The 26,726-nt window shown below is 47.2% G+C and overlaps 1 protein-coding gene and 1 long non-coding RNA gene across 2 annotated transcripts in view; both read left to right on the plus strand.

Annotated features, from left to right (window-relative positions):
- Window positions 1-26,726, plus strand: part of LOC149972915 (uncharacterized) — a 1,172,247-nt gene that overhangs the window by 169,188 nt on the left and 976,333 nt on the right. The gene's annotated exons all lie outside the window — the stretch shown is intronic.
- The window catches only part of cfap65 (cilia and flagella associated protein 65), a 70,306-nt gene that overhangs the window by 2,750 nt on the left and 40,830 nt on the right, over window positions 1-26,726 (plus strand). The window contains exons 2-14 of the mRNA XM_036959450.2: window positions 1,333-1,409; window positions 2,816-3,000; window positions 7,118-7,220; window positions 9,985-10,151; window positions 12,821-13,020; window positions 13,199-13,323; window positions 14,277-14,499; window positions 17,003-17,271; window positions 17,944-18,141; window positions 22,227-22,592; window positions 22,834-22,971; window positions 23,133-23,372; window positions 23,644-23,868. Of these exons, the coding sequence (XP_036815345.2) occupies window positions 1,335-1,409; window positions 2,816-3,000; window positions 7,118-7,220; window positions 9,985-10,151; window positions 12,821-13,020; window positions 13,199-13,323; window positions 14,277-14,499; window positions 17,003-17,271; window positions 17,944-18,141; window positions 22,227-22,592; window positions 22,834-22,971; window positions 23,133-23,372; window positions 23,644-23,868 (2,514 nt within the window). The 5' untranslated portion in view covers window positions 1,333-1,334. The remainder of the gene's footprint in view (window positions 1-1,332; window positions 1,410-2,815; window positions 3,001-7,117; window positions 7,221-9,984; window positions 10,152-12,820; window positions 13,021-13,198; window positions 13,324-14,276; window positions 14,500-17,002; window positions 17,272-17,943; window positions 18,142-22,226; window positions 22,593-22,833; window positions 22,972-23,132; window positions 23,373-23,643; window positions 23,869-26,726) is intronic.

The following is a 26,726-nucleotide window of genomic DNA, read 5'->3' on the forward strand; positions in this document are numbered from 1 at the left end:
TGTGGTACATCTGAAGATTACTTTCAATTACGATTTTTTGTGTATATATATATATATATATATATTTTTTTTAACATAAATTGTGTTTTTACATTTTTCAAATGATGGTGAATACAGACGTTCTGGTGAGCTTGGATTGGACATCAGCTTCTTTTCAGTTATGTAATAAACTAGCCTATTTATTTTGTACCTTTATTTAACTAGGCAAGTCAGTTAAGAATAAATTCTAATCTACAATCACAGCCTAGGAACAGTGGGTTAACTGACTTGTTCAGGTACAGAACGACAGATTTGCACCTTATCACAACAGGGATTTGAACTTGCAACTCTTCGGTTACTAGTCCAACGCTAACCAACGCTCTGTTCATTATACCTTTTCTTCCCCAGAGATGTTGGCTGAGGTTCCAGGGAACCCTCTAAGCTCTGGTCATTATATCCTTTCTTCCCCAGAGATGTTGGCTGAGGTTCCAGGGAACCCTCTAAGCTCTGGTCATTATACCTTTTCTTCCCCAGAGATGTTGGCTGAGGTTCCAGGGAACCCTCTAAGCTCTGGTCATTATATCCTTTCTTCCCCAGAGATGTTGGCTGAGGTTCCAGGGAACCCTCTAAGCTCTGGTCATTATATCCTTTCTTCCCCAGAGATGTTGGCTGAGGTTCCAGGGAACCCTCTAAGCTCTGGTCATTATACCTTTTCTTCCCCAGAGATGTTGGCTGAGGTTCCAGGGAACCCTCTAAGCTCTGGTCATTATATCCTTTCTTCCCCAGAGATGTTGGCTGAGGTTCCAGGGAACCCTCTAAGCTCTGGTCATTATATCCTTTCTTCCCCAGAGATGTTGGCTGAGGTTCCAGGGAACCCTCTAAGCTCTGGTCATTATATCTTTTCTTCCCCAGAGATGTTGGCTGAGGTTCCAGGGAACCCTCTAAGCTCTGGTCATTATACCTTTTCTTCCCCAGAGATGTTGGCTGAGGTTCCAGGGAACCCTCTAAGCTCTGGTCATTATATCCTTTCTTCCCCAGAGATGTTGGCTGAGGTTCCAGGGAACCCTCTAAGCTCTGGTCATTATATCCTTTCTTCCCCAGAGATGTTGGCTGAGGTTCCAGGGAACCCTCTAAGCTCTGGTCATTATACCTTTTCTTCCCCAGAGATGTTGGCTGAGGTTCCAGGGAACCCTCTAAGCTCTGGTCATTATATCCTTTCTTCCCCAGAGATGTTGGCTGAGGTTCCAGGGAACCCTCTAAGCTCTGGTCATTATATCCTTTCTTCCCCAGAGATGTTGGCTGAGGTTCCAGGGAACCCTCTAAGCTCTGGTCATTATATCCTTTCTTCCCCAGAGATGTTGGCTGAGGTTCCAGGGAACCCTCTAAGCTCTGGCCTCCTCTGGACAGCCACCCGTGGTAAAGATGAAAAGGTAGGAAGTAATAAACCCTTCATTCAACTATTGTGGTAATTAAAAAAACAACATTTTTATTTGACCTTTATTTAACTGGGCAAGTCAGTTAAGAACAACATCTTATTTACAATGACAGCCTAGGAACAGTGGGTTAACTGACTTGTTCAGGGGCAGAACGACAGATTTGTACCTTGTCAACTCGGGGGTTTGAACTTGCAACCTTTCGCTTACTGGCCCAACGCTCTAACCACTAGGCTACCTGCCACCCCTACACTCTAACCACTAGGCTACCTGCCACCCCTACACTCTAACCACTAGGCTACCTGCCTCCCCTCTAACCACTAGGCTACCTGCCTCCACTACACTCTAACCACTAGGCTACCTGCCTCCTCTACACTCTAACCACTAGGTTACCTGCCTCCTCTACACTCTAACCACTAGGTTACCTGCTGCCCCTACACTCTAACCACTAGGTTACCTGCCTCCCCTACACTCTAACCACTAGGCTACCTGCCGCCCCTACACTCTAACCACTAGGCTACCTGCCCCCTACACTCTAACCACTAGGCTACCTGCCACCCCTACACTCTAACCACTAGGCTACCTGCCACCTCTACACTCTAACCACTAGGTTACCTGCCTCCACTACACTCTAACCACTAGGCTACCTGCCTCCTCTACACTCTAACCACTAGGTTACCTGCCTCCTCTACACTCTAACCACTAGGTTACCTGCTGCCCCTACACTCTAATCACTAGGTTACCTGCCTCCCCTACACTCTAACCACTAGGCTACCTGCCGCCCCTACACTCTAACCACTAGGCTACCTGCCCCCTACACTCTAACCACTAGGCTACCTGCCACCCCTACACTCTAACCACTAGGCTACCTGCCACCTCTACACTCTAACCACTAGGTTACCTGCCTCCCCTACACTCTAACCACTAGGCTACCTGCCACCTCTACACTCTAACCACTAGGCTACCTGCCACCTCTACACTCTAACCACTAGGTTACCTGCCACCTCTACACTCTAACCACTAGGCTACCTGCCACCTCTACACTCTAACCACTAGGTTACCTGCTGCCCCTAAATTAGTTTAAGAGCAATTAGTTTCTCTTAATACCATATTTGTTTTTTATTAATTGATAGCCAATGAGTCAGATTTATAGCTAGTCAAACAGCTCCCTCTGGTGGCAATATGCACACACAGCAGGTAGGGACACTCCTTCCCTATCATTACAGTCGTCACTGTGTATCAGGCTTTTTGGCCCCTTTGTGTAAGGCGTCCAAGTCACTCTTATTCTGCCGTGGGCTTTTACCTCTTGCCAGGAGATCCCCATTTTACTGAGTTATTGTAGTGTAATGTCTGCAGTTATCTGTAGTCCATTTGTCTCAGTGTCTCCCTCTCTGTGCCCCCAGCGCCCAGGCCTAACCCTACAGCGGTCTGGGGATGCCCAGAGGAAGATGCCCTCGCAGCGTTGCTGCTTCCTCGGGGTAGAGACCTGGGAAGAGCTGAAGTGGGAGGACTGGGAGCTGGGAGGGGAGTTCACTAAGACCCTGCTGCTGAAGAACATCCATAGTAAACTACAGAAACTACGTTTCAGGTGAGTCTGGTGTCGGGGATTATTCCTTTAGAGTTGGATCTGAAGTGGCACCCTATTCCCTATGTAGTGCACTTCTTTTGGCCAGAGACCCATAGGGCCAGAGACAAATGTATTACACTTCATGCTCAGCAGGATTTCAGAGTTTCTCTTAGAAATGTAACATGTTATGGTGAACATAATTTTTTGATGCATTAATTCCGCGTGGTTACAGGGTTATTTCCGCGTGGTTACAGGGTTATTTCCGCGTGGTGACAGGGTTAATTCCGCGTGGTGACAGGATTAATATAACACGTTCTCTGGACCTTTATAAAACGTTCTCTGGACCTTTATAAAACGTTCTCTGGACCTTTATAAAACGTTCTCTGGACCTTTATAAAAGGTTCTCTGGACCTTTATAAAACGTTCTCTGGACCTTTATAAAACGTTCTCTGGACCTTTATAAAACGTTCTCTGGACCTTTATAAAACGTTCTCTGGACCTTTATAAAACGTTCTCTGGACCTTTATACAACGTTCTCTGGACCTTTATAGCACGTTCTCTGGACCTTTATAGCACATTCTCTGGACCTTTATAACACGTTCTCTGGACGTTTATAGCACGTTCTCTGGACCTTTATAACACGTTCTCTGGACGTTTATAGCACGTTCTCTGGACCTTTATAACACGTTCTCTGGACGTTTATAACACGTTTCCCCCTTTCCCTTTTGGCTAGAGACCCAAAGTATATGCACTATATAGGAAATAGGGTGCCATTTTACACACCAATGAAAGTATATGCAAGTTAGATAAGAACAGCTAGGATATACACAGTATACTAAATGACAGCCCATTATCATACACAGTATACTAAATGACAGCCCATTATCAGACACAGTATACTAAATGACAGCCCATTATCATACACAGTATACTAAATGACCAGGGCATTATCATACACAGTATACTGAATGACAGCCCATTATCATACACAGTATACTAAATGACAAGCTCATTATCATACACAGAATACTAAATTACCAGGGCATTATCATACAGTGTATACTAAATGACCAACCCATTATCGTTCACAGTATATTAAATGACCAACCCATTATCGTTCACAGTATACTAAATGACCAACTCATTATCATACAGAGTATACTAAATGACCAGGGCATTATCATACGGTGTATACTAAATGACCAACTCATTATCATTAAAAAAGAGGAGGTAGAGAATGAGGGGGATAAATAGGAGGTAGAGAATGAGGGGGCAAAAGAGGAGGCAGAGAATGAGGAGGTAGAGAATGTGTAGGATAAAGAGGAGGTAGAGAATGAGGAGGATAAAGAGGAGGTAGAGAGTGAGGAGGATAAAGAGGAGATAGAGAGTGAGGAGGATAAAGAGGAGGTAGAGAGTGAGGAGGATAAAGAGGAGGTAGAGAGTGAGGAGGATAAAGAGGAGGTAGAGAGTGAGGAGGATAAAGAGGAGGTAGAGAGTGAGGAGGATAAAGAGGAGGTAGAGAGTGAGGAGGATAAAGAGGAGGTAGAGAGTGAGGAGGATAAAGAGGAGGTAGAGAGTGAGGAGGATAAAGAGGTAGAAAGGGATAGAGAAACATAAACGAGATAAACATGAAAACGTCTCCAGAAAACATTCCCCATTGATTGTAATGTATTGAGAAAAACGTCAACTACTGTGACATTTGACCTTTTTTCAAAAAAAAAACGAGCCAGGATGACGTTGTCCCATGATATCATGTTGAAGTTACGTATACAGTGTCCTCCATAATTATTGGGATAGTGACAATTTTTTTTGTGGTTTTGGTTATGTACTCCAGCACTTTGGATTTAAAATGATAGAATTACTAGATTAAAGTACAGACTGTCAGCTTTAATCTGAGGGTATTTTCATCCATATCAAGTGAATGGTTTAGAAATTACAGGACTTTTTGTTCATAGTCCCCCCATTTTAGGGGACCAAATGTATTGGGGGTCTTCAGGGTATGATATTTGTGCATCTGTAACCATCTCACTCATTATTATTCACGATTCATTCAGGACTATCTGTAATCATAGTAGCATCCTCATTAATGTGGAAATGTTAAGAAATACATAATATTTATTGTTTACAATAAAAATGACTCCAAAATGACACAATACATTATTTACCATTAATTTCCATTTGGTACAAAATATTCTAAAACACAACCATAAGAAAACAGCAAATGCAACACGTTTGTAGAGTCACAAGGTTGATGTAATCATTGCGTGCTGGGAATACTGTATGGGACCAAATACTACACTTTTTACTACTTTAATGCACATTTAAGTGAATTTGTCCCAATACTTTTGGTTCCCTAAAATGGGAAAAACTCATTTCTAAACCATTCACCCGATATGGACGAAAAAAGCTGAATTAAAGCCGACAGTCTTCACTTTAACCTCATAGTCATGGTATCGTTTCTACTCCAAAGTGCTGGAGTACGGAGCCAAAACAACAACAAATATGTGACTGTCCCAATAATTACAGAGGGAACTGTAGATACAGAGCCTTCGGAAAGTATTCAGACCCCTTGACTTTTTTCCACATTTTGTTACGCTACAGCCTTGTTCTAAAATTGATTTAAAAAAAATCCTCAGCAATCTACAGACAATACCCCATAATGAAAATTATTTTAAAAAACAACTTATTTACATAAGTATTCAGACCCTTTGCTATGAGATGCAAAATTTAGGTCAGGTGCATCCTGTTTCCACTGATCATTCTTGATGTTTCTACAACTTGATTTGAGTCCACCTGTGGTAAATTCAATTGATTGGACATGATTTGGGAAGGCACACCTGTCTATATAAGGTCCCACAGTTGACAGAGAATATCAGAGCAAAAACCTAGCCATGAGGTCGAAGGAATTGTCCGTAGAGCTCCGAGACAAGATTGTGTCGATGCACAGATCTGGGGAAGGGAACCAAAATATGTCCATTGAAGGTCCCCAAGAACACAGTGGCCTCCATCATTCTTAAATGGAAGAAGTTTGCAACCACCAAGACTCTTCCTAAAGCTGGCAGACCGGCAAAACTGAGCAATCGGTGGAGAAGGGCCTTGGTCAGGGAGGTGGCCAAGAACCCCATGGTCACTCTGACAGAGCTCCAGAGTTCCTCTGTGGAGATGGGAGAACCTTACAGAAGGACAACCATCTCTGCAGCACTCCACCAATCAGGCCTTTATGGTAGAGTGGCCAGACGGAAGCCACTCCTCAGTAAAAGGCATATGACAGCCTGCTTGGAGTTTGCCAAAAGGCACCTAAAGGACTCTCAGACCATGAGAAACAAGATTCTCTGGTCTGATGAATCCAAGATTTAACTATTTGGCCTGAATCCCAAGCGTCACGTCTGGAGGAAAACTGGCACCATCCCTACGGTGAAGCATGGTGGTGGCAGCATCATGCGGTGGGGATGTTTTTCAGCGGCAGGGACTGGGAGACTAGTCAGGATTGAGGGAAAGATGAAAGGAGCAAAGTACAGAGAGATTCTTGATGAAACCTGCTCCAGAGCGCTCAGGACCTCAGACGGGGGTGAAGGTTCACCTTCCAACAGGACAACGACCCTAAGCACACAGCCAAGACAATGCAGGATTGGCTTTGGGACAAGTCTCTGAATGTCCTTGACCGGCCCAGCCAGAGCCCAGACTTGAACCCGATCAAACATCTCTGGAGAGACCTGAAAATAGCTGTGCAGCAACACTCCCCATCCAACCTGACAGAGCTTGAGAGGATCTGCAGAGAAGAATGGGAGAAACTCCCCAAATACAGGTGTACCAAGCTTGTAGTGTCATACCCATGAGGACTTGAGGCTGTAATCTCTGCCAAAGGTGCTTCAACAAAGTACTGACTAAAGGGTCTGAATACTTATGTAAATGTAGTTTCCCAAAAAAAATTGTTTTTGCTTTGTCATTATGCGGTATTGATGAGGGGAAAAAATCTAATCAATTGAATCAATTTTAGAATAAGGTTGTAACCTAACAAAATGTGGAAAAAGTCGAGGGAGTCTGAGTACTTTCCCCTAAAGGCACTGTATCATCTTCCTGGATGTTTGATGAAACATCAATATGTGTAGTAACATTTTGTTTGTTTTTTCCCCCCCAGGCCTCCTGCGTCAAAGTTCTTCACCACCCTGTTTCCTCAGATCATCACTCTGAGTCCTGGAACGTCTTTTTCTCTTCCTGTTACATTCCGCCCCCTTGATAGGGTAATAACCATGGACATTAACACCAGTGGATATACTGATAGCGCTGACGTCATCCACGTATTCCTATGGAAAACAGTCGATGGCGCATGAAGCCGGAACTATTTGAATTTGAAGCACGCAAAGTTGCCCAATGGGGCTGAATGGCACCCAAAATATTGCTAAGGATCATGGTCTATGTAGTCATTTTCATCCTGCCGGCTCGCGATTGGTCTGTGTCAGCACGTGGTCCTGTGTGACGTCACAATGGATCACTATTTAATTAAATATCTCGTAGTCAGAATGGATCACTATTTAAATAAGTATCTCCATTTTGTAGCGAACTTTAAAGTAATTGAAAATGTGGGCCGTTCTGTCGATCGTAATTTACATAGGCTTTCTAGGGCAGAGCAGGGCTTTTGGCACAGCTAGGTGTCTAAGCAGTAGCAGTACCGACCAGCAGAACTCGTGACTTGGGGTCCTGGTTAATAACATGTATAATCCAGACTGGACACTGGCCTGGTAATAACATGTATAATCCAGACTGGACACTGGCCTGGTAATAACATGTATAATCCAGACTGGACACTGGCCTGGTAATAACATGTATAATCCAGACTGGACACTGGCCTGGTAATAACATATATAATCCAGACTGGACACTGGCCTGGTAATAACATGTATAATCCAGACTGGACACTGGCCTGGTAATAACATGTATAATCCAGACTGGACACTGGCCTGGTAATAACATGTATAATCCAGACTGGACACTGGCCTGGTAATAACATATATAATCCAGACTGGACACTGGCCTGGTAATAACATGTATAATCCAGACTGGACACTGGCCTGGTAATAACATATATAATCCAGACTGGACACTGGCCTGGTAATAACATGTATAATCCAGACTGGACACTGGCCTGGTAATAACATGTATAATCCAGACTGGACACTGGCCTGGTAATAACATATATAATCCAGACTGGACACTGGCCTGGTAATAACATGTATAATCCAGACTGGACACTGGCCTGGTAATAACATGTATAATCCAGACTGGACACTGGCCTGGTAATAACATGTATAATCCAGACTGGACACTGGCCTGGTAATAACATATATAATCCAGACTGGACACTGGCCTGGTAATAACATATATAATCCAGACTGGACACTGGCCTGGTAATAACATGTATAATCTAGACTGGACACTGGCCTGGTAATAACACATGTATAATCCAGACTGGACACTGGCCTGGTAATAACATGTATAATCCAGACTGGACACTGGCCTGGTAATACATGTATAATCCAGACTGGACACTGGCCTGGTAATAACATGTATAATCCAGACTGGACACTGGCCTGGTAATAACATATATAATCCAGACTGGACACTGGCCTGGTAATAACATATATAATCCAGACTGGACACTGGCCTGGTAATAACATGTATAATCCAGACTGGACACTGGCCTGGTAATAACACATGTATAATCCAGACTGGACACTGGCCTGGTAATAACATGTATAATCCAGACTGGACACTGGCCTGGTAATACATGTATAATCCAGACTGGACACTGGCCTGGTAATAACACATGTATAATCCAGACTGGACACTGGCCTGGTAATAACATGTATAATCCAGACTGGACACTGGCCTGGTAATAACATGTATAATGCAGACTGGACACTGGCCTGGTAATAACATGTATAATCCAGACTGGACACTGGCCTGGTAATAACATATATAATCCAGACTGGACACTGGCCTGGTAATAACATGTATAATCCAGACTGGACACTGGCCTGGTAATAACATATATAATCCAGACTGGACACTGGCCTGGTAATAACATGTATAATCCAGACTGGACACTGGCCTGGTAATAACATATATAATCCAGACTGGACACTGGCCTGGTAATAACATGTATAATCCAGACTGGACACTGGCCTGGTAATAACATGTATAATCCAGACTGGACACTGGCCTGGTAATAACATGTATAATCCAGACTGGACACTGGCCTGGTAATAACATGTATAATCCAGACTGGACACTGGCCTGGTAATAACATCTATAATCCAGACTGGACACTGGCCTGGTAATAACATCTATAATCCAGACTGGACACTGGCCAGTTAATAACATGTATAATCCAGACCGGACACTGGCCTGGTAATAACATGTATAATCCAGACCGGACACTGGCCTGGTAATAACATGTATAATCCAGACCGGACACTGGCCTGGTAATAACATGTATAATCCAGATTGGACACTGGCCTGGTAATAACATGTATAATCCAGACCGGACACTGGCCTGGTAATAACATCTATAATCCAGACTGGACACTGGCCTGGTAATAACACATGTATAATGCAGACTGGACACTTGCCTGGTAATAACATCTATAATCCAGACTGGACACTGGCCTGGTAATAACATGTATAATCCAGACTGGACACTGGCCTGGTAATAACACATGTATAATCCAGACTGGACACTGGCCTGGTAATAACATCTATAATCCAGACTGGACACTGGCCTGGTAATAACACATGTATAATCCAGACTGGACACTGGCCTGGTAATAACATCTATAATCCAGACTGGACACTGGCCTGGTAATAACACATGTATAATCCAGACTGGACACTGGCCTGGTAATAACACATGTATAATCCAGACTGGACACTGGCCTGGTAATAACATCTATAATCCAGACCAGACACTGTCCAGGTAATAACGTGTGTGTGTTGTGTGTTGAGCAGTGTGAGTACCAGGACACCATAGAGTTCCACAGTAAAGATGGGTTGTTCCAGGTGTCTCTGAGGGCGACCATACCTCACCATGCTCTGGACGTACCCGAGTCTGTCCTCCTACCCCCCTGTGCTGTTCTCCACCAATCACAGACCGTCTTCATGTTCCGCAACGCCAGGCAAGCTACACTCACTATTATCACAGCAGCGGTTAGAGATAGGTTGGTTAATAGTGGTTAGAGATGGGTTGGTTAATAGTGGTTAGAGATGGATTGGTTAATAGTGGTTATAGTTAGGCTGGTTAATAGTGGTTATAGTTAGGCTGGTTAATAGTTAAAGGTATGCTGGTTAATATTGGTTACAGATAGGCTGGTTAATATTGGTTACAGATAGGCTGGTTAATATTGGTTATAGTTAAGCTGGTTAATATTGGTTAGAGATAGGTTGGTTAATAGTGGTTAGAGATGGGTTGGTTAATAGTGGTTAGAGATAGGTTGGTTAATAGTGGTTATAGTTAGGCTGGTTAATAGTGGTTATAGTTAGGCTGGTTAATAGTTAAAGGTATGCTGGTTAATATTGGTTACAGATAGGCTGGTTAATATTGGTTACAGATAGGCTGGTTAATATTGGTTATAGTTAAGCTGGTTAATATTGGTTAGAGATAGGTTGGTTAATAGTGGTTATAGTTAGGCTGGTTAATATTGGTTAGAGATAGGTTGGTTAATAGTGGTTATAGTTAGGCTGGTTAATATTGGTTAGAGATAGGTTGGTTAATATTGGTTAGAGCTGGTTAATACTGCTTGTAGGTAGGTTGGTTAATAGTGGTTAAAGGTAGGTTGGTTAGTTAATGGTGGTTAAAGGTAGGTTGGTTAATATTAGTTAAAGGTAGGTTGGTTAGTTAATCGTGGTTAAAGGTAGGTTGGTTAATATTAGTTCAAGGTAGGTTGGTTGGTTAATAGTGGTTAAAGGTAGGTTGGTTAGTTAATGGTGGTTAAAGGTAGGTTGGTTAATATTAGTTCAAGGTAGGTTGGTTAGTTAATGGTGGTTAAAGGTAGGTTGGTTAGTTAATGGTGGTTAAAGGTAGGTTGGTTAATATTAGTTAAAGGTAGGTTGGTTAATATTAGTACAAGGTATGTTGGTTAGTTAGTGGTGGGTAAAGGTAGGTTGGTTAATATTAGTTAAAGGTAGGTTGGTTAATATTAGTTCAAGGTAGGTTGGTTAGTTAATGGTGGTTAAAGGTAGGTTGGTTAGTTGATGGTGGTTAAAGGTAGGTTGGTTAATATTAGTTCAAGGTAGGTTGGTTAGTTAATGGTGGTTAAAGGTAGGTTGGTTAGTTGATGGTGGTTAAAGGTAGGTTGGTTAATATTAGTTCAAGGTAGGTTGGTTAGTTAATGGTGGTTAAAGGTAGGTTGGTTAGTATTAGTTCAAGGTAGGTTGGTTAGTTAATGGTGGTTAAAGGTAGGTTGGTTAATATTAGTTCAAGGTAGGTTGGTTAGTTAATGGTGGTTAAAGGTAGGTTGGTTAATATTAGTTCAAGGTAGGTTGGTTAATATTAGTACAAGCTGGGTTGGTTAGTTAGTGGTGGGTAAAGGTAGGTTGGTTAATATTAGTTAAAGGTAGGTTGGTTAATATTAGTTCAAGGTAGGTTGGTTAGTTAATGGTGGTTAAAGGTAGGTTGGTTAGTTGATGGTGGTTAAAGGTAGGTTGGTTAATATTAGTTCAAGGTAGGCTGGTTAGTTAATGGTGGTTAAAGGTAGGTTGGTTAGTATTAGTTCAAGGTAGGTTGGTTAGTTAATGGTGGTTAAAGGTAGGTTGGTTAATATTAGTTCAAGGTAGGTTGGTTAGTTAATGGTGGTTAAAGGTAGGTTGGTTAATATTAGTTCAAGGTAGGTTGGCTAGTTAATGGTGGTTAAAGGTAGGTTGGTTAATATTAGTTCAAGGTAGGTTGGTTAGTTAATGGTGGTTAAAGGTAGGTTGGTTAATATTAGTTCAAGGTAGGTTGGTTAGTTAATGGTGGTTAAAGGTAGGTTGGTTAATATTAGTTCAAGGTAGGTTGGTTAGTTAATGGTGGTTAAAGGTAGGTTGGTTAATATTAGTTCAAGGTAGGTTGGTTAGTTAATGGTGGTTAAAGGTAGGTTGGTTAATATTAGTTCAAGGTAGGTTGGCTAGTTAATGGTGGTTAAAGGTAGGTTGGTTAATATTAGTTAAATGTAGGTTGGTTAATATTAGTTCAAGGTAGGTTGGTTAGTTAATGGTGGTTAAAGGTAGGTTGGTTAATATTAGTTAAAGGTAGGTTGACTAATCACACTGTAAATTGAGGGGAAATAAAGGTTGTCTGGGTGTCAGGGGAACAGTTGTTGCCAGTTGAATCCATCCCACAGGTAGTTTAGATGCACCTGGTGGTTCTAGTGCCACGCCCACCCATCATCAACACACATGCTGTGCTTCTATTGTCTCTAGTCTGTCAGTACAGTTACATACACTCACTGTTATCAAAGTATTGATCAATGATAGGTTCTGTCAGTAAAACTGTTATCAAAGTATTGATCAATGGTAGGTTCTGTCAGTAAAACTGTTATCAAAGTATTGATCAATGGTAGGTTCTGTCAGTAAAACTGTTATCAAAGTATTGATCAATGGTAGGTTCTGTCAGTAAAACTGTTATCAAAGTATTGATCAATGGTAGGTTCTGTCAGTAAAACTGTTATCAAAGTATTGATCAATGGTAGGTTCTGTCAGTAAAACTGTTATCAAAGTATTGATCAATGGTAGGTTCTGTCAGTAAAACTGTTATCAAAGTATTGATCAATGGTAGGTTCTGGAACGTACTGTGTTTCTCTGTCCTCAGTAAGCTACAGACAGGTTTCCGGTGGGAGGTGCCCTCTCCGTTCCAGCTGTGTCCAGAGAGCGGAATGCTGGAGCCGGGTCAGGAGTGTAGAGTCGCGGTGCTCTTCAGACCACGGGAGGCGTTGGTCTACCAGGTCCAGGCTAGCTGTGCCTTCGGGGACGAGGGAGAGAACAGCTGTACTGTGCTCCTACAGGGCCTATGTAAGTGATACATATATTGATTGATCAAAGCCAAGAACATTAAACAACTATAAAGCAAGGATGACACACATTGTTTCAGTTGTGTGTTCTGGACCTCACACACTGTCTAAAGTATTTATATGTTTCAGAACTTGGCCCATATATTTATTGTATGGTTATGCGTTTATGTTTTCCACAGCAAAGTACCCGTTCCTTCAGATCAGTGCCCCGGGTCAGGAGGAGGGATGTAAGGTGCTGGAATTTGGCAATGTGCCTGTCGGCTGCAACATGGAAAGACACTTTGAGATTCTCAATCCATCCTCAGTGAGTTCCTTCCTCCTAGCATCTGATTCTCAATCCATCCTCAGTGAGTTCCTTCCTCCTAGCTTCTGATTCTCAATCCATCCTCAGTGAGTTCCTTCCTCCTAGCATCTGATTCTCAATCCATCCTCAGTGAGTTCCTTCCTCCTAGCTTCTGATTCTCAATTCATCCTCAGTGAGTTCCTTCCTCCTAGCCTCTGATTCTCAATCCATCCTCAGTGAGTTCCTTCATCCTAGCTTCTGATTCTCAATTCATCCTCAGTGAGTTCCTTCCTCCTAGCTTCTGATTCTCAATCCATCCTCAGTGAGTTCCTTCCTCCTAGCTTCTGATTCTCAATCCATCCTCAGTGAGTTCCTTCCTCCTAGCTTCTGATTCTCTATCCATCCTCAGTGAGTTCCTTCCTCCTAGCTTCTGATTCTCTATCCATCCTCAGTGAGTTCCTTCCTCCTAGCTTCTGATTCCATCCTCAGTGAGTTCCTTCCTCCTAGCTTCTGATTCTCAATCCATCCTCAGTGAGTTCCTTCCTCCTAGCCTCTGATTCTCAATCCATCCTCAGTGAGTTCCTTCCTCCTAGCTTCTGATTCTCAATCCATCCTCAGTGAGTTCCTTCCTCCTAGCTTCTGATTCCATCCTCAGTGAGTTCCTTCCTCCTAGCTTCTGATTCTCAATTCATCCTCAGTGAGTTCCTTCCTCCTAGCTTCTGATTCCATCCTCAGTGAGTTCCTTCCTCCTAGCTTCTGATTCCATCCTCAGTGAGTTCCTTCCTCCTAGCTTCTGATTCTCAATCTATCCTCAGTTCCTTCCTTCCTCCTAGCTTCTTCAATCAGAGATTGTCATCAGCATTAGCCTGCATGGGACACATTTCTTCATCAACTTCACACTGTCTGTCTGTCTGTTTATGGTCTCCCCCCCACCCCTCTCTCTCTCTCCCCGTCTCCCTTTCATTTTCTACCAGATAACGACTTCCTTTAGTCTGTCCAGGATGCAGCGTCCGCCGCTGTCAGAGTCAGTGTTCCAGTGTGGTATCCAGAAGGGAGAGGTGGCTCCGCGTACCTCCATCAGGGTGCCTGTGATTTTCTCTCCTGGAACTGTGGACAGCACCACTGTGGACTACCTGTCACTCACCTGCCCCGGGGCACTCAGCAAAACCCTGCTCAAAGTCACCGGCATCTGCATAGGTACAGTACAGTAAGCAATACGAAGGAAATCACAGGTGTCTCTGTCCTCCTCTGTCTTGTTCCTCCTCCTCCTCTGCAGGTCCTCAGGTTCCCTGTCCTCCTCCGTCTTGATCCTCCCTCCTCCTCCTCTGCAGGTCCTCAGGTTCTCTGTCCTCCTCCGTCTTGATCATCCCTCCTCCTCCTCTACAGGTCCTCAGGTTCCCTGTCCTCCTCCATCTTGATCCTCCCTCCTCTTCCTCTGCAGGTCCTCAGGTTCTCTGTCCTCCTCCATCTTGATCATCCCTCCTCCTCTGCAGGTCCTCAGGTTCCCTGTCCTCTTCCATCTTGATCCTCCCTCCTCTTCCTCTGCAGGTCCTCAGGTTCTCTGTCCTCCTCCATCTTGATCATCCCTCCTCCTCCTCTGCAGGTCCTCAGGTTCCCTGTCCTCCTCCATCTTGATCCTCCCTCCTCCTCCTCTACAGGTCCTCAGGTTCCCTGTCCTCCTCCATCTTGATCATCCCTCCTCCTCCTCTGCAGGTCCTCAGGTTCCCTGTCCTCCTCCATCTTGATCCTCCCTCCTCTGCAGGTCCTCAGGTTCTCTGTCCTCCTCCATCTTGATCCTCCCTCCTCCTCCTCTGCAGGTCCTCAGGTTCTCTGTCCTCCTCCGTCTTGATCCTCCCTCCTCCTCCTCCTCTGCAGCTCCTCAGGTTCTCTGTCCTCCTCCATCTTGATCCTCCCTCCTCCTCTGCAGCTCCTCAGGTTCTCTGTCCTCCTCCATCTTGATCCTCCCGCCTCCTCCTCTGCAGCTCCTCAGGTTCTCTGTCCTCCTCCATCTTGATCCTCCCTCCTCCTCCTCTGCAGGTCCTCAGGTTCTCTGTCCTCCTCCATCTTGATCCTCCTCCTCTGCAGGTCCTCAGGTTCTCTGTCCTCCTCCATCTTGATCCTCCCTCCTCCTCCTCTGCAGGTCCTCAGGTTCTCTGTCCTCCTCCATCTTGATCCTCCCTCCTCCTCTGCAGCTCCTCAGGTTCTCTGTCCTCCTCCATCTTGATCCTCCCTCCTCCTCCTCTGCAGGTCCTCAGGTTCTCTGTCCTCCTCTGTCTTGATCCTCCCTCCTCCTCTGCAGGTCCTCAGGTTCTCTGTCCTCCTCCATCTTGATCCTCCCTCATCTGCAGGTCCTCAGGTTCTCTGTCCTCCTCCATCTTGATCATCCCTCCTCGTCCTCTGCAGCTCCTCGGGTTCTCTGTCCTCCTCCATCTTGATCCTCCCTCTTCCTCCTCTGCAGGTCCTCAGGTGTCCCTGTCCTCCTCCATTTTGATCCTCCCTCCTCTGCAGGTCCTCAGGTGGTTCCCTGTCCTCCTCCATCTTGATCCTCCCTCCTCCTCTTCTGCAGGTCCTTAGGTTCTCTGTCCTCCATCTTGATCCTCCCTCCTCCTCTGCAGCTCCTCAGGTTCTCTGTCCTCCTCCATCTTGATCCTCCCTCCTCCTCCTCTGCAGCTCCTCAGGTTCTCTGTCCTCCTCCATCTTGATCCTCCCTCCTCCTCCTCTGCAGGTCCTCAGGTTCTCTGTCCTCCTCCATCTTGATCCTCCCTCCTCCTCCTCTGCAGGTCCTCAGGTTCTCTGTCCTCCTCCATCTTGATCCTCCCTCCTCCTCTGCAGCTCCTCAGGTTCTCTGTCCTCCTCCATCTTGATCCTCCCTCCTCCTCCTCTGCAGGTCCTCAGGTTCTCTGTCCTCCTCCATCTTGATCCTCCCTCCTCCTCTGCAGCTCCTCAGGTTCTCTGTCCTCCTCCATCTTGATCCTCCCTCCTCCTCCTCTGCAGCTCCTCAGGTTCTCTGTCCTCCTCCATCTTGATCCTCCCTCCTCCTCCTCTGCAGGTCCTCAGGTTCTCTGTCCTCCTCCATCTTGATCCTCCCTCCTCCTCCTCTGCAGGTCCTCAGGTTCTCTGTCCTCCTCCATCTTGATCCTCCCTCCTCCTCCTCTGCAGGTCCTCAGGTTCTCTGTCCTCCTCCATCTTGATCCTCCCTCCTCCTCTGCAGCTCCTCAGGTTCTCTGTCCTCCTCCATCTTGATCCTCCCTCCGCCTCCTCTGCAGGTCCTCAGGTTCTCTGTCCTCCTCCATATTGATCCTCCCTCCTCCTCCTCTGCAGGTCCTCAGGTTCTCTGTCCTCCTCCATCTTGATCCTCCCTCCTCCTCCGCTGCAGGTCCTCAGGTTCTCTGTCCTCCTCCATCTTGATCCTCCCTCCTCCTCCTCTGCAGGTCCTCAGGTTCTCTCTCCTCTTCCATCTTGATCCTCCCTCCTCCTCCTCTGCAGATCCTCAGGTTCTCTGTCCTCCTCCATCTTGATCCTCCCTCCTCCTCCTCTGCAGGTCCTCAGGTTCTCTGTCCTCCTCCATCTTGATCCTCCCTCCTCTGCAGATCCTCAGGTTCTCTGTCCTCCACCATCTTGATCCTCCCTCCTCCTCCTCTGCAGGTCCTCAGGTTCTCTGTCCTCCTCCATCTTGATCTTCCCTCCTCCTCCTCTGCAGGTCCTCAGGTGTCCCTGTCCTCCTCCATGCTGGACTTTGGCTGTGTGGATGAGGGTGAGGAGGCCTTGCGTACCGTGGACATCATCAACTCCTCCTCTGTGGAGGCCCAGTACCAGTTTGACTTGGACGCCACAGGGCATAGTGTCTTCACCTTGGAGCCAGCCTGTGGTACCCTGCCACCCAACATCCACCGGCGCCTACGCCTGCTCTTCAGACCACACCACCCCATGGGACATCACAGGAGGGTGGTCTGTCTGCTGCTACACAGGGTGAGGGGCAGGAGGGTGAGGGGCTGGAGGGTGAGGGACAGGAGGGTGGTCTGTCTGCTGCTACACAGGGTGAGGGGCAGGAGGGTGAGGGGCTGGAGGGTGAGGGACAGGAGGGTGGTCTGTCTGCTGCTACACAGGGTGAGGGGAGGGTGAGGGGCTGGAGGGTGAGGGACAGGAGGTGGTCTGTCTGCTGCTACACAGGGTGAGGGGCAGGAGGGTGAGGGGAGGGTGAGGGGCTGGAGGGTGAGGGACAGGAGGGTGGTCTGTCTGCTGCTACACAGGGTGAGGGACAGGAGGGTGAGGGACAGGAGGTGGTCTGTCTGCTGCTACACAGGGTGAGGGGCAGGAGGGTGAGGGGCTGGAGGGTGAGGGACAGGAGGGTGAGGGACAGGAGGGTGAGGGGCTGGGGCTCAGACTCTGACCAGCTGCAGAACACCGATGTCTTATAGCCGACAGGGGATGTACAGCAGCAGTTGATTTCAGTCATAGCTTTTCAAAATGTAGCGCATGTTTTGTGAGTTAACTAGGTTTACACACTTCCATGTCTCGTTCAGAATGAACATGAGAATGCCGTTAAGTGTTAAGACGACAAACCAACAGCTGTATGTTCAGTACACACACACACACGTCATAAGCTATACTACCAATCGTGTTTGTATCTTCCCTGTTCAGGAGCCTCTGTTCCTGGACCTGATAGGGACCTGTCACTCTGAGCAACTGAAACCAGCCATCCTTCACCCCAGACACCTGGTCCTGTACCGGCAGCACCTGGCCCGGGGACTCACCTGCTACCCTCCTGATGTACTCGGTGCCATGCTGGCAGAGGACAAGATCCAAGTGGACCTGGGGGGAGCTCTGATGTTACAAGAGGTATGTGCGTCAGACGGTTGATCTGTGAAACTCACACCTCGGCTCTGGCGTTTCAGTGGAACAACGCTTCCGGCGGGCGGTCATGTGTGTTTGCAAGGCAGAAGTCCTGGGTTAGAGCCTTCGGCCAATCAGGAGGAAGCGTAGGAACAGTGGGTTAACTGCCTTGTTCAGGGGCAGAACGACAGATTTTTACCTTGTCAGCTCGGGAATTCAATCCAGAAACCTTTCGGTTACTAGTCCAACGCTCTAACCACTAGGCTACCTGCCGCCTCTACACTCTAACCACTAGGCTACCTGCGGCCCTACACTCTAACCACTAGGCTACCTGCCGCCTCTACACTCTAACCACTAGGTTACCTACCGCCCCTACACTCTAACCACTAGGCTACCTGCCGCCTCTACACTCTAACCACTAGGCTACCTGCCACCTCTACACTCTAACCACTAGGCTACCTGCCACCTCTACACTCTAACCACTAGGTTACTTGCCTCCCCTACACTCTAACCACTAGGCTACCTGCCACCTCTACACTCTAACCACTAGGCTACCTGCCTCCTCTACACTCTAACCACTAGGCTACCTGCCGCCCCTACACTCTAACCACTAGGCTACCCTGCAGCCTCTACACTCTAACCACTAGGTTACCTGCCTCCCCTACACTCTAACCACTAGGTTACCTGCCTCCCCTACACTCTAACCACTAGGCTACCTGCCGACCCTCCACTCTAACCACTAGGCTACCTGCCTCCCCTACACTCTAACCACTAGGTTACCTGCCGCCCCTACACTCTAACCACTAGACTACCTGCCTCCCCTACACTCTAACCACTAGGCTACCTGCCTCCCCTACACTCTAACCACTAGGCTACCTGCCTCCCCTACACTCTAACCACTAGGCTACCTGCCTCCCCTACACTCTAACCACTAGGTTACCTTCCGCCCCTACACTCTACTCGCTAGGTTACCTACCGCCCCTACACTCTAACCACTAGACTACCTGCCACCTCTACACTCTAACCACTAGGCTACCTGCCTCCCCTACACTCTAACCACTAGGCTACCTGCCGCCCCTACACTCTAACCACTAGGTTACCTGCCTCCCCTACACTCTAACCACTAGGCTACCTGCCACCCCTACACTCTAACCACTAGGCTACCTGCCACCTCTACACTCTAACCACTAGGTTACCTGCCACCCCTACACTCTAACCACTAGGCTACCTGCCACCTCTACACTCTAACCACTAGGTTACCTGCCACCTCTACACTCTAACCACTAGGTTACCTGCCACCCCTACACTCTAACCACTAGGCTACCTGCCACCTCTACACTCTAACCACTAGGCTACCTGCCACCTCTACACTCTAACCACTAGGTTACCTGCCACCTCTACACTCTAACCACTAGGCTACCTGCCACCTCTACACTCTAACCACTAGGATACCTGCTGCCCCTACACTCTAACCACTAGGCTACCTGCCACCCCTACACTCTAACCACTAGGCTACCTGCCGCCCCTACACTCTAACCACTAGGCTACCTGCCTCCTCTACACTCTAACCACTAGGCTACCTGCCTCCCCTACACTCTAACCACTAGGCTACCTGCCACCTCTACACTCTAACCACTAGGTTACCTGCCACCTCTACACTCTAACCACTAGGTTACCTGCCTCCCCTACACTCTAACCACTAGTCTACCTGCCACCTCTACACTCTAACCACTAGGTTACCTGCCTCCCCTACACTCTAACCACTAGGCTACCTGACGCCCCTACACTCTAACCACTAGACTACCTGCCGCCCCTACACTCTAACCACTAGACTACCTGCCACCTCTACACTCTAACCACGAGGCTACCTGCCGCCCCTACACTCTAACCACTAGACTACCTGCCTTCAGTACACTCTAACCACTAGGTTACCTACCGCCCCTACACTCTAACCACTAGGCTACCTGCCGCCCCTACACTCTAACCACTAGGCTACCTGCCACCCCTACACTCTAACCACTAGGCTACCTGCCACCTCTACACTCTAACCACTAGGCTACCTGCCGCCCCTACACTCTAACCACTAGGTTACCTGCCTCCCCTACACTCTAACCACTAGGCTACCTGCCACCTCTACACTCTAACCACTAGGTTACCTGCCACCTCTACACTCTAACAACTAGGTTACCTGCCTCCCCTACACTCTAACCACTAGACTACCTGCCACCTCTACACTCTAACAACTAGGTTACCTGCCTCCCCTACACTCTAACCACTAGACTACCTGCCGCCCCTACACTCTAACTACTAGGCTACCTGCCGCCCCTACACTCTAACCACTAGACTACCTGCCTCCTCTACACTCTAACCACTAGGCTACCTGACGCCCCTACACTCTAACCACTAGACTACCTGCCGCCCCTACACTCTAACCACTAGGCTACCTGCCACCTCTACACTCTAACCACTAGGTTACCTGCCTCCCCTCTAACCACTAGGTTACCTGCCACCCCTACACTCTAACCACTAGGCTACCTGCCGCCCCTACACTCTAACCACTAGGCTACCTGACGCCCCTACACTCTAACCACTAGGTTACCTACCGCCCCTACACTCTAACCACTAGACTACCTGCCGCCCCTACACTCTAACCACTAGGCTACCTGCCGCCCCTACACTCTAACCACTAGGCTACCTGCCGCCCCTACACTCTAACCACTAGGCTACCTGACGCCCCTACACTCTAACCACGAGGCTACCTGCCGCCCCTACACTCTAACCACGAGGCTACCTGCCACCTCTACACTCTAACCACTAGGCTACCTGCCACCTCTACACTCTAACCACTAGACTACCTGCCTCCAGTACACTCTAACCACTAGGTTACCTACCGCCCCTACACTCTAACCACTAGGCTACCTGCCGCCCCTACACTCTAACCACTAGGTTACCTGCCACCCCTACACTCTAACCACTAGGCTACCTGCCACCTCTACACTCTAACCACTAGGCTACCTGCCGCCCCTACACTCTAACCACTAGGTTACCTACCACCTCTACACTCTAACCACTAGGTTACCTGCCGCCCCTACACTCTAACCACTAGGTTACCTACCACCTCTACACTCTAACCACTAGGTTACCTACCACCCCTACACTCTAACCTCTTCTAGATAATCAGCCTCATAGCTTTGATGTTCAGCTGTATCACAAATCAGTCAATTCAGGAAGTAAACTAATATTCAAAATTGTCCTCTTGAAAAGCAATGAGAAACAATGAAATCGGAATTTCAGTTAAAATGGATTCGACCCTTGAACCTGACATTACGACATTTATTTGAAACGTTGCCTAAGGATTTCCCGCAGCATTATACAGGGCCTCCGCACACCCCAGTCACGAGCTGTTCCCTCCCTATCAGAGCATGTCTGATACCAACAGGTCCAGAGACAGTTTCTATCTACAAACCATCAGACTGCTGAACACCTGAACTGGACTGACCACCTGCTCTGAATCTCCACACCTTAGGACACACACACACACACTCACTCACTCACTCACTCACTCACTCACTCACTCACTCACTCACTCACTCACTCACTCACTCACACACACACACACACACACACACACACACACACACACACACACACACACACACACACACACACACACACACACACACACACACACACACACACACACACACACACACACACACACACACACACACACACACACACACACACACACACACACACACACACACACACACACACACACACACACACACACACACACACACACACACTACACTACACTACACAGTGTATTCACTTACCCCCTAACCCTCCCGTCCCCAAAAACGTGTAAATATTGTCCTTCCTGTATTATACTGATGCTGAACCTGCAGTAAGCCTTCCATTGGACAACGTACACCATGTGTATCCTGTACATACGACTAATAAAACAAGTGTCTTTCTAGGATCCTGCTGCTGTGCCAGAGAAGAGTCCTATAATAAAACAAGTGTCTTTCTAGGATCCTGCTGCTGTGCCAGAGAAGAGCCCTATAATAAAACAAGTGTCTTTCTAGGATCCTGCTGCTGTGCCAGAGAAGAGTCCTATGGAGGAATATTATCAAGGCTGTGCAGGGGGCAAGGCGGAGGCTGAGCTAGGAGGCAGAGGTGAGGGGTCCAACAGTTCCCACATCACAGTGGATCCCCCAGAGTTGCTGTTCCACAATGGCTCCGTCTCTACCTCGCAGTCTGTGACTCTCTCCAATCACACCAAGGGCAAGCTCAGCTTGATCTGGACCCCGGCTCCTAACTCCTCCTTCTCCGTCACACCCTCGTCATGTGATCTGGGACCCCTGAAGTCGACTGCTTTCAGAGTCAGCTACACGCCCAAGCAACACAACACCTTCCATGGGGCACAGCTAGAGTGCTTCGCTCTCTACAAGGTAATAAAAAATAAAATAAAACCTTTTATTTATTAATTATTTCGGTTTAGGTTTTTCTTATTTCCTGCTTTGATCTTATTAAGATAAACTCTTTATTTTTTAAACATTTTTTTTCAAGACAGACCTGTGCAGGCACTGAGAATCTCAGCGGAAGCCTTACAAATAACGATCTCAACTATAACAATCTTGCCTCAGTACAGGCAGTGAAACAGCTCTGTTTTTGCCCCACCTCTTTCTCCAGGTGTTGAGGGACCATCGGCAGGTAGAGGACCGTACCTTGTGCCCTCCCTGGTGTGTCACAGTCCGGGTCATTGGACACTCCTTCCAGCCTGGCCGGGAGCACTTCATCCCCCGGTTCTCCTTGCAGCGCCCCCGAGTGGTGAGTACAGACATAGCACCGTCAACTGTCCTCACGCAATCATATCTCCATTCGTCTCACGCTAGCGTACTCCAAGGTCTTGTTAAGAACAAACGTTCAGGAAAGTCTGGAATAAAGTCATTTTCTTCATCTTCTTCATCCTCCTCTTCCTCTCTATCCAGGTCTTCCCTGCTCTGAGCGTGGTCTCCTACAGGACCGTGCTCCTGGAGAACATGGGAGACCTACCCTTGGTGTTCAGGCTGGACCCAGAGGAGTGTCCTTCGGTGTCTGTTCAGCCCACCAGCGGCCTGGTCCAACCTGGACACCACCAGATTCTCACCCTCAGGACCACCCCGGCAGAAGACTGCCCTGCCAAGCTACCCATCACCCTGCACTTCAATGCCAGTCCCAAGCACACCCAGGTACCACAGTCCTAGTCACAGCAGGCTTTGTACCATAGATCCTTTTCAGACAGTTGGTGTGTTCGAGGGGGATCAACCTGAGCACGTTTCTGCACCGAAACACTGATCTATAAAGCACCTTGGATCCGCAATGACGACTCCATTATGCGATCAACATGAATAAATCTGCTTTAGAAGCGCCTTGGTACAATATGGCTGACTCCCGTTAATAAAGTTTTGCTCTGGGGGGGGGGGGGGATGTGTGTGTGTGGCTGTCTGTACTGCCTTGTAGGAGCTGTCGGTGGTGAGTGTGGTAGAGAAGCCTTGTCTGTCTCTGGAAGGAGACGGTAGTCTGTTCTTCAAACCCACGGCGGTGGGCTCCCGCTCCCAAAGCCCCTACAGGGTCAAGAACCTGACCAGGTTACCTCTGAGGTTCCGCTGGAGGATCCCTGGACCTGACCAACGCGTCATCTCTGTGGCGCCTGACACGGGAGTCCTGCAGCCCAATGAGACCATGGTGAGAGAAAGAGAGGGGGCTGGTGGGACGCAGGTTGACCTTTATTGTCAAGAATCTTTCTCTGGAAGCAGAACTGGGTGATTTTTGATAGATGGCTCAGCTGCAAAGTCAAATTGGCTAAATATATATATATATAGCAGAGGGGTTAGGATTAGGTTTAGGCAGTAGGGTTAGCAGAGTGGTTAAGGTTAGGATTAGGTAGTAGGGTTAGCAGAGTGGTTAGGTTTAGGCAGTAGGGTTAGCAGAGTGGTTAGGTTAGGTTTAGGCAGTAGGGTTAGCAGAGTGGTTAAGGTTAGGATTAGGTAGTAGGGTTAGCAGAGTGGTTAGGTTTAGGCAGTAGGGTTAGCAGAGTGGTTAAGGTTAGGATTAGGTAGTAGGGTTAGCAGAGTGGTTAGGTTTAGGCAGTAGGGTTAGCAGAGTGGTTAAGGTTAGGATTAGGTAGTAGGGTTAGCAGAGTGGTTAGGTTTAGGCAGTAGGGTTAGCAGAGTGGTTAAGGTTAGGATTAGGTAGTAGGGTTAGCAGAGTGGTTAAGGTTAGGTTTAGGCAGTAGGGTTAGCAGAGTGGTTAGGTTTAGGCAGTAGGGTTAGCAGAGTGGTTAGGTTTAGGATTAGGCAGTAGGGTTAGCAGAGTGGTTAAGGTTAGGATTAGGCAGTAGGGTTAGCAGAGTGGTTAAGGTTAGGATTAGGTAGTAGGGTTAGCAGAGTGGTTAAGGTTAGGATTAGGTAGTAGGGTTAGCAGAGTGGTTAAGGTTAGGTTTAGGCAGTAGGGTTAGCAGAGTGGTTAAGGTTAGGATTAGGTAGTAGGGTTAGCAGAGTGGTTAGGTTTAGACAGTAGGGTTAGCAGAGTGGTTAGGTTAGGTTTAGGTAGTAGGGTTAGCAGAGTGGTTAAGGTTAGGATTAGGTAGTAGGGTTAGCAGAGTGGTTAAGGTTAGGTTTAGGCAGTAGGGTTAGCAGAGTGGTTAAGGTTAGGATTAGGTAGTAGGGTTAGCAGAGTGGTTAGGTTTAGACAGTAGGGTTAGCAGAGTGATTAGGTTAGGTTTAGGCAGTAGGGTTAGCAGAGTGATTAGGTTTAGGCAGTAGGGTTAGCAGAGTGGTTAGGTTTAGGCAGTAGGGTTGTCAGAGGGGTTAAGGGTTAGCAGTAGGGTTAGCAGAGTGGTTAGGTTAGGTTTAGGCAGTAGGGTTAGCAGAGTGGTTAGGTTAGGTTTAGGCAGTAGGGTTAGCAGAGTGGTTAAGGTTAGGATTAGGTAGTAGGGTTAGCAGAGTGGTTAAGGTTAGGATTAGGTAGTAGGGTTAGCAGAGTGGTTAGGTTAGGTTTAGGCAGTAGGGTTAGCAGAGTGGTTACGGTTAGGATTAGTCAGTAGGGTTAGCAGAGGGGTTAGGTTTAGGCAGTAGGGTTAGCAGAGTGGTTAGGTTTAGGCAGTAGGGTTAGCAGAGTGGTTAAGGTTAGGATTAGGCAGTAGGGTTAGCAGAGTGATTAGGTTAGGTTTAGGCAGTAGGGTTAGCAGAGTGATTAGGTTTAGGCAGTAGGGTTAGCAGAGTGGTTAGGTTTAGGCAGTAGGGTTGTCAGAGGGGTTAAGGGTTAGCAGTAGGGTTAGCAGAGTGGTTAGGTTAGGTTTAGGCAGTAGGGTTAGCAGAGTGGTTAGGTTAGGTTTAGGCAGTAGGGTTAGCAGAGTGGTTAAGGTTAGGATTAGGTAGTAGGGTTAGCAGAGTGGTTAAGGTTAGGATTAGGTAGTAGGGTTAGCAGAGTGGTTAGGTTAGGTTTAGGCAGTAGGGTTAGCAGAGTGGTTAAGGTTAGGATTAGGTAGTAGGGTTAGCAGAGTGGTTAAGGTTAGGATTAGGTAGTAGGGTTAGCAGAGTGGTTAAGGTTAGGTTTAGGCAGTAGGGTTATCAGAGTGGTTAAGGTTAGGTTTAGGCAGTAGGGTTAGCAGAGTGATTAGGTTTAGGCAGTAGGGTTAGCAGAGTGGTTAGGTTTAGGCAGTAGGGTTGTCAGAGGGGTTAAGGGTTAGCAGTAGGGTTAGCAGAGTGGTTAGGTTTAGACAGTAGGGTTAGCAGAGTGGTTAGGTTTAGACGGTAGGGTTAGCAGAGTGGTTAGGTTAGGTTTAGGCAGTAGGGTTAGCAGAGTGGTTAGGTTAGGTTTAGGCAGTAGGGTTAGCAGAGTGGTTAGGTTTAGGCAGTAGGGTTAGCAGAGTGGTTAGGTTTAGGCAGTAGGGTTGTCAGAGTGGTTAGGTTTAGGCAGTAGGGTTAGCAGAGTGGTTAAGGTTAGGTTTAGGCAGTAGGGTTAGCAGAGTGGTTAGGTTAGGTTTAGGCAGTAGGGTTAACAGAGTGGTTAGGTTTAGGCAGTAGGGTTAGCAGAGGGGTTAGGTTAGGTTTAGACAGTAGGGTTAGCAGAGTGGTTAGGTTTAGACAGTAGGGTTATCAGAGTGGTTAAGGTTAGGTTTAGACAGTAGGGTTAGCAGAGTGGTTAGGTTTAGGCAGTAGGGTTAGCAGAGGGGTTAGGTTAGGTTTAGACAGTAGGGTTAGCAGAGTGGTTAGGTTTAGACAGTAGGGTTATCAGAGTGGTTAAGGTTAGGTTTAGACAGTAGGGTTAGCAGAGTGGTTAGGTTTAGGCAGTAGGGTTAGCAGAGAGGTTAGGTTAGGTTTAGACAGTAGGGTTAGCAGAGTGGTTAAGGTTAGGTTTAGACAGTAGGGTTAGCAGAGTGGTTAAGGTTAGGTTTAGGCAGTAGGGTTAGCAGAGTGGTTAAGGTTTAGGCAGTAGGGTTAGCAGAGTGGTTAAGGTTAGGTTTAGACAGTAGGGTTAGCAGAGTGGTTAAGGTTAGGTTTAGGCAGTAGGGTTAACAGAGTGGTTAGGTTTAGGCAGTA

This window comes from Oncorhynchus mykiss, chromosome 22, assembly GCF_057628025.1.
Source record: "Oncorhynchus mykiss isolate SJ-2025 chromosome 22, ASM5762802v1, whole genome shotgun sequence".
NCBI classification, from domain to species: Eukaryota; Metazoa; Chordata; class Actinopteri; order Salmoniformes; family Salmonidae; genus Oncorhynchus; species Oncorhynchus mykiss.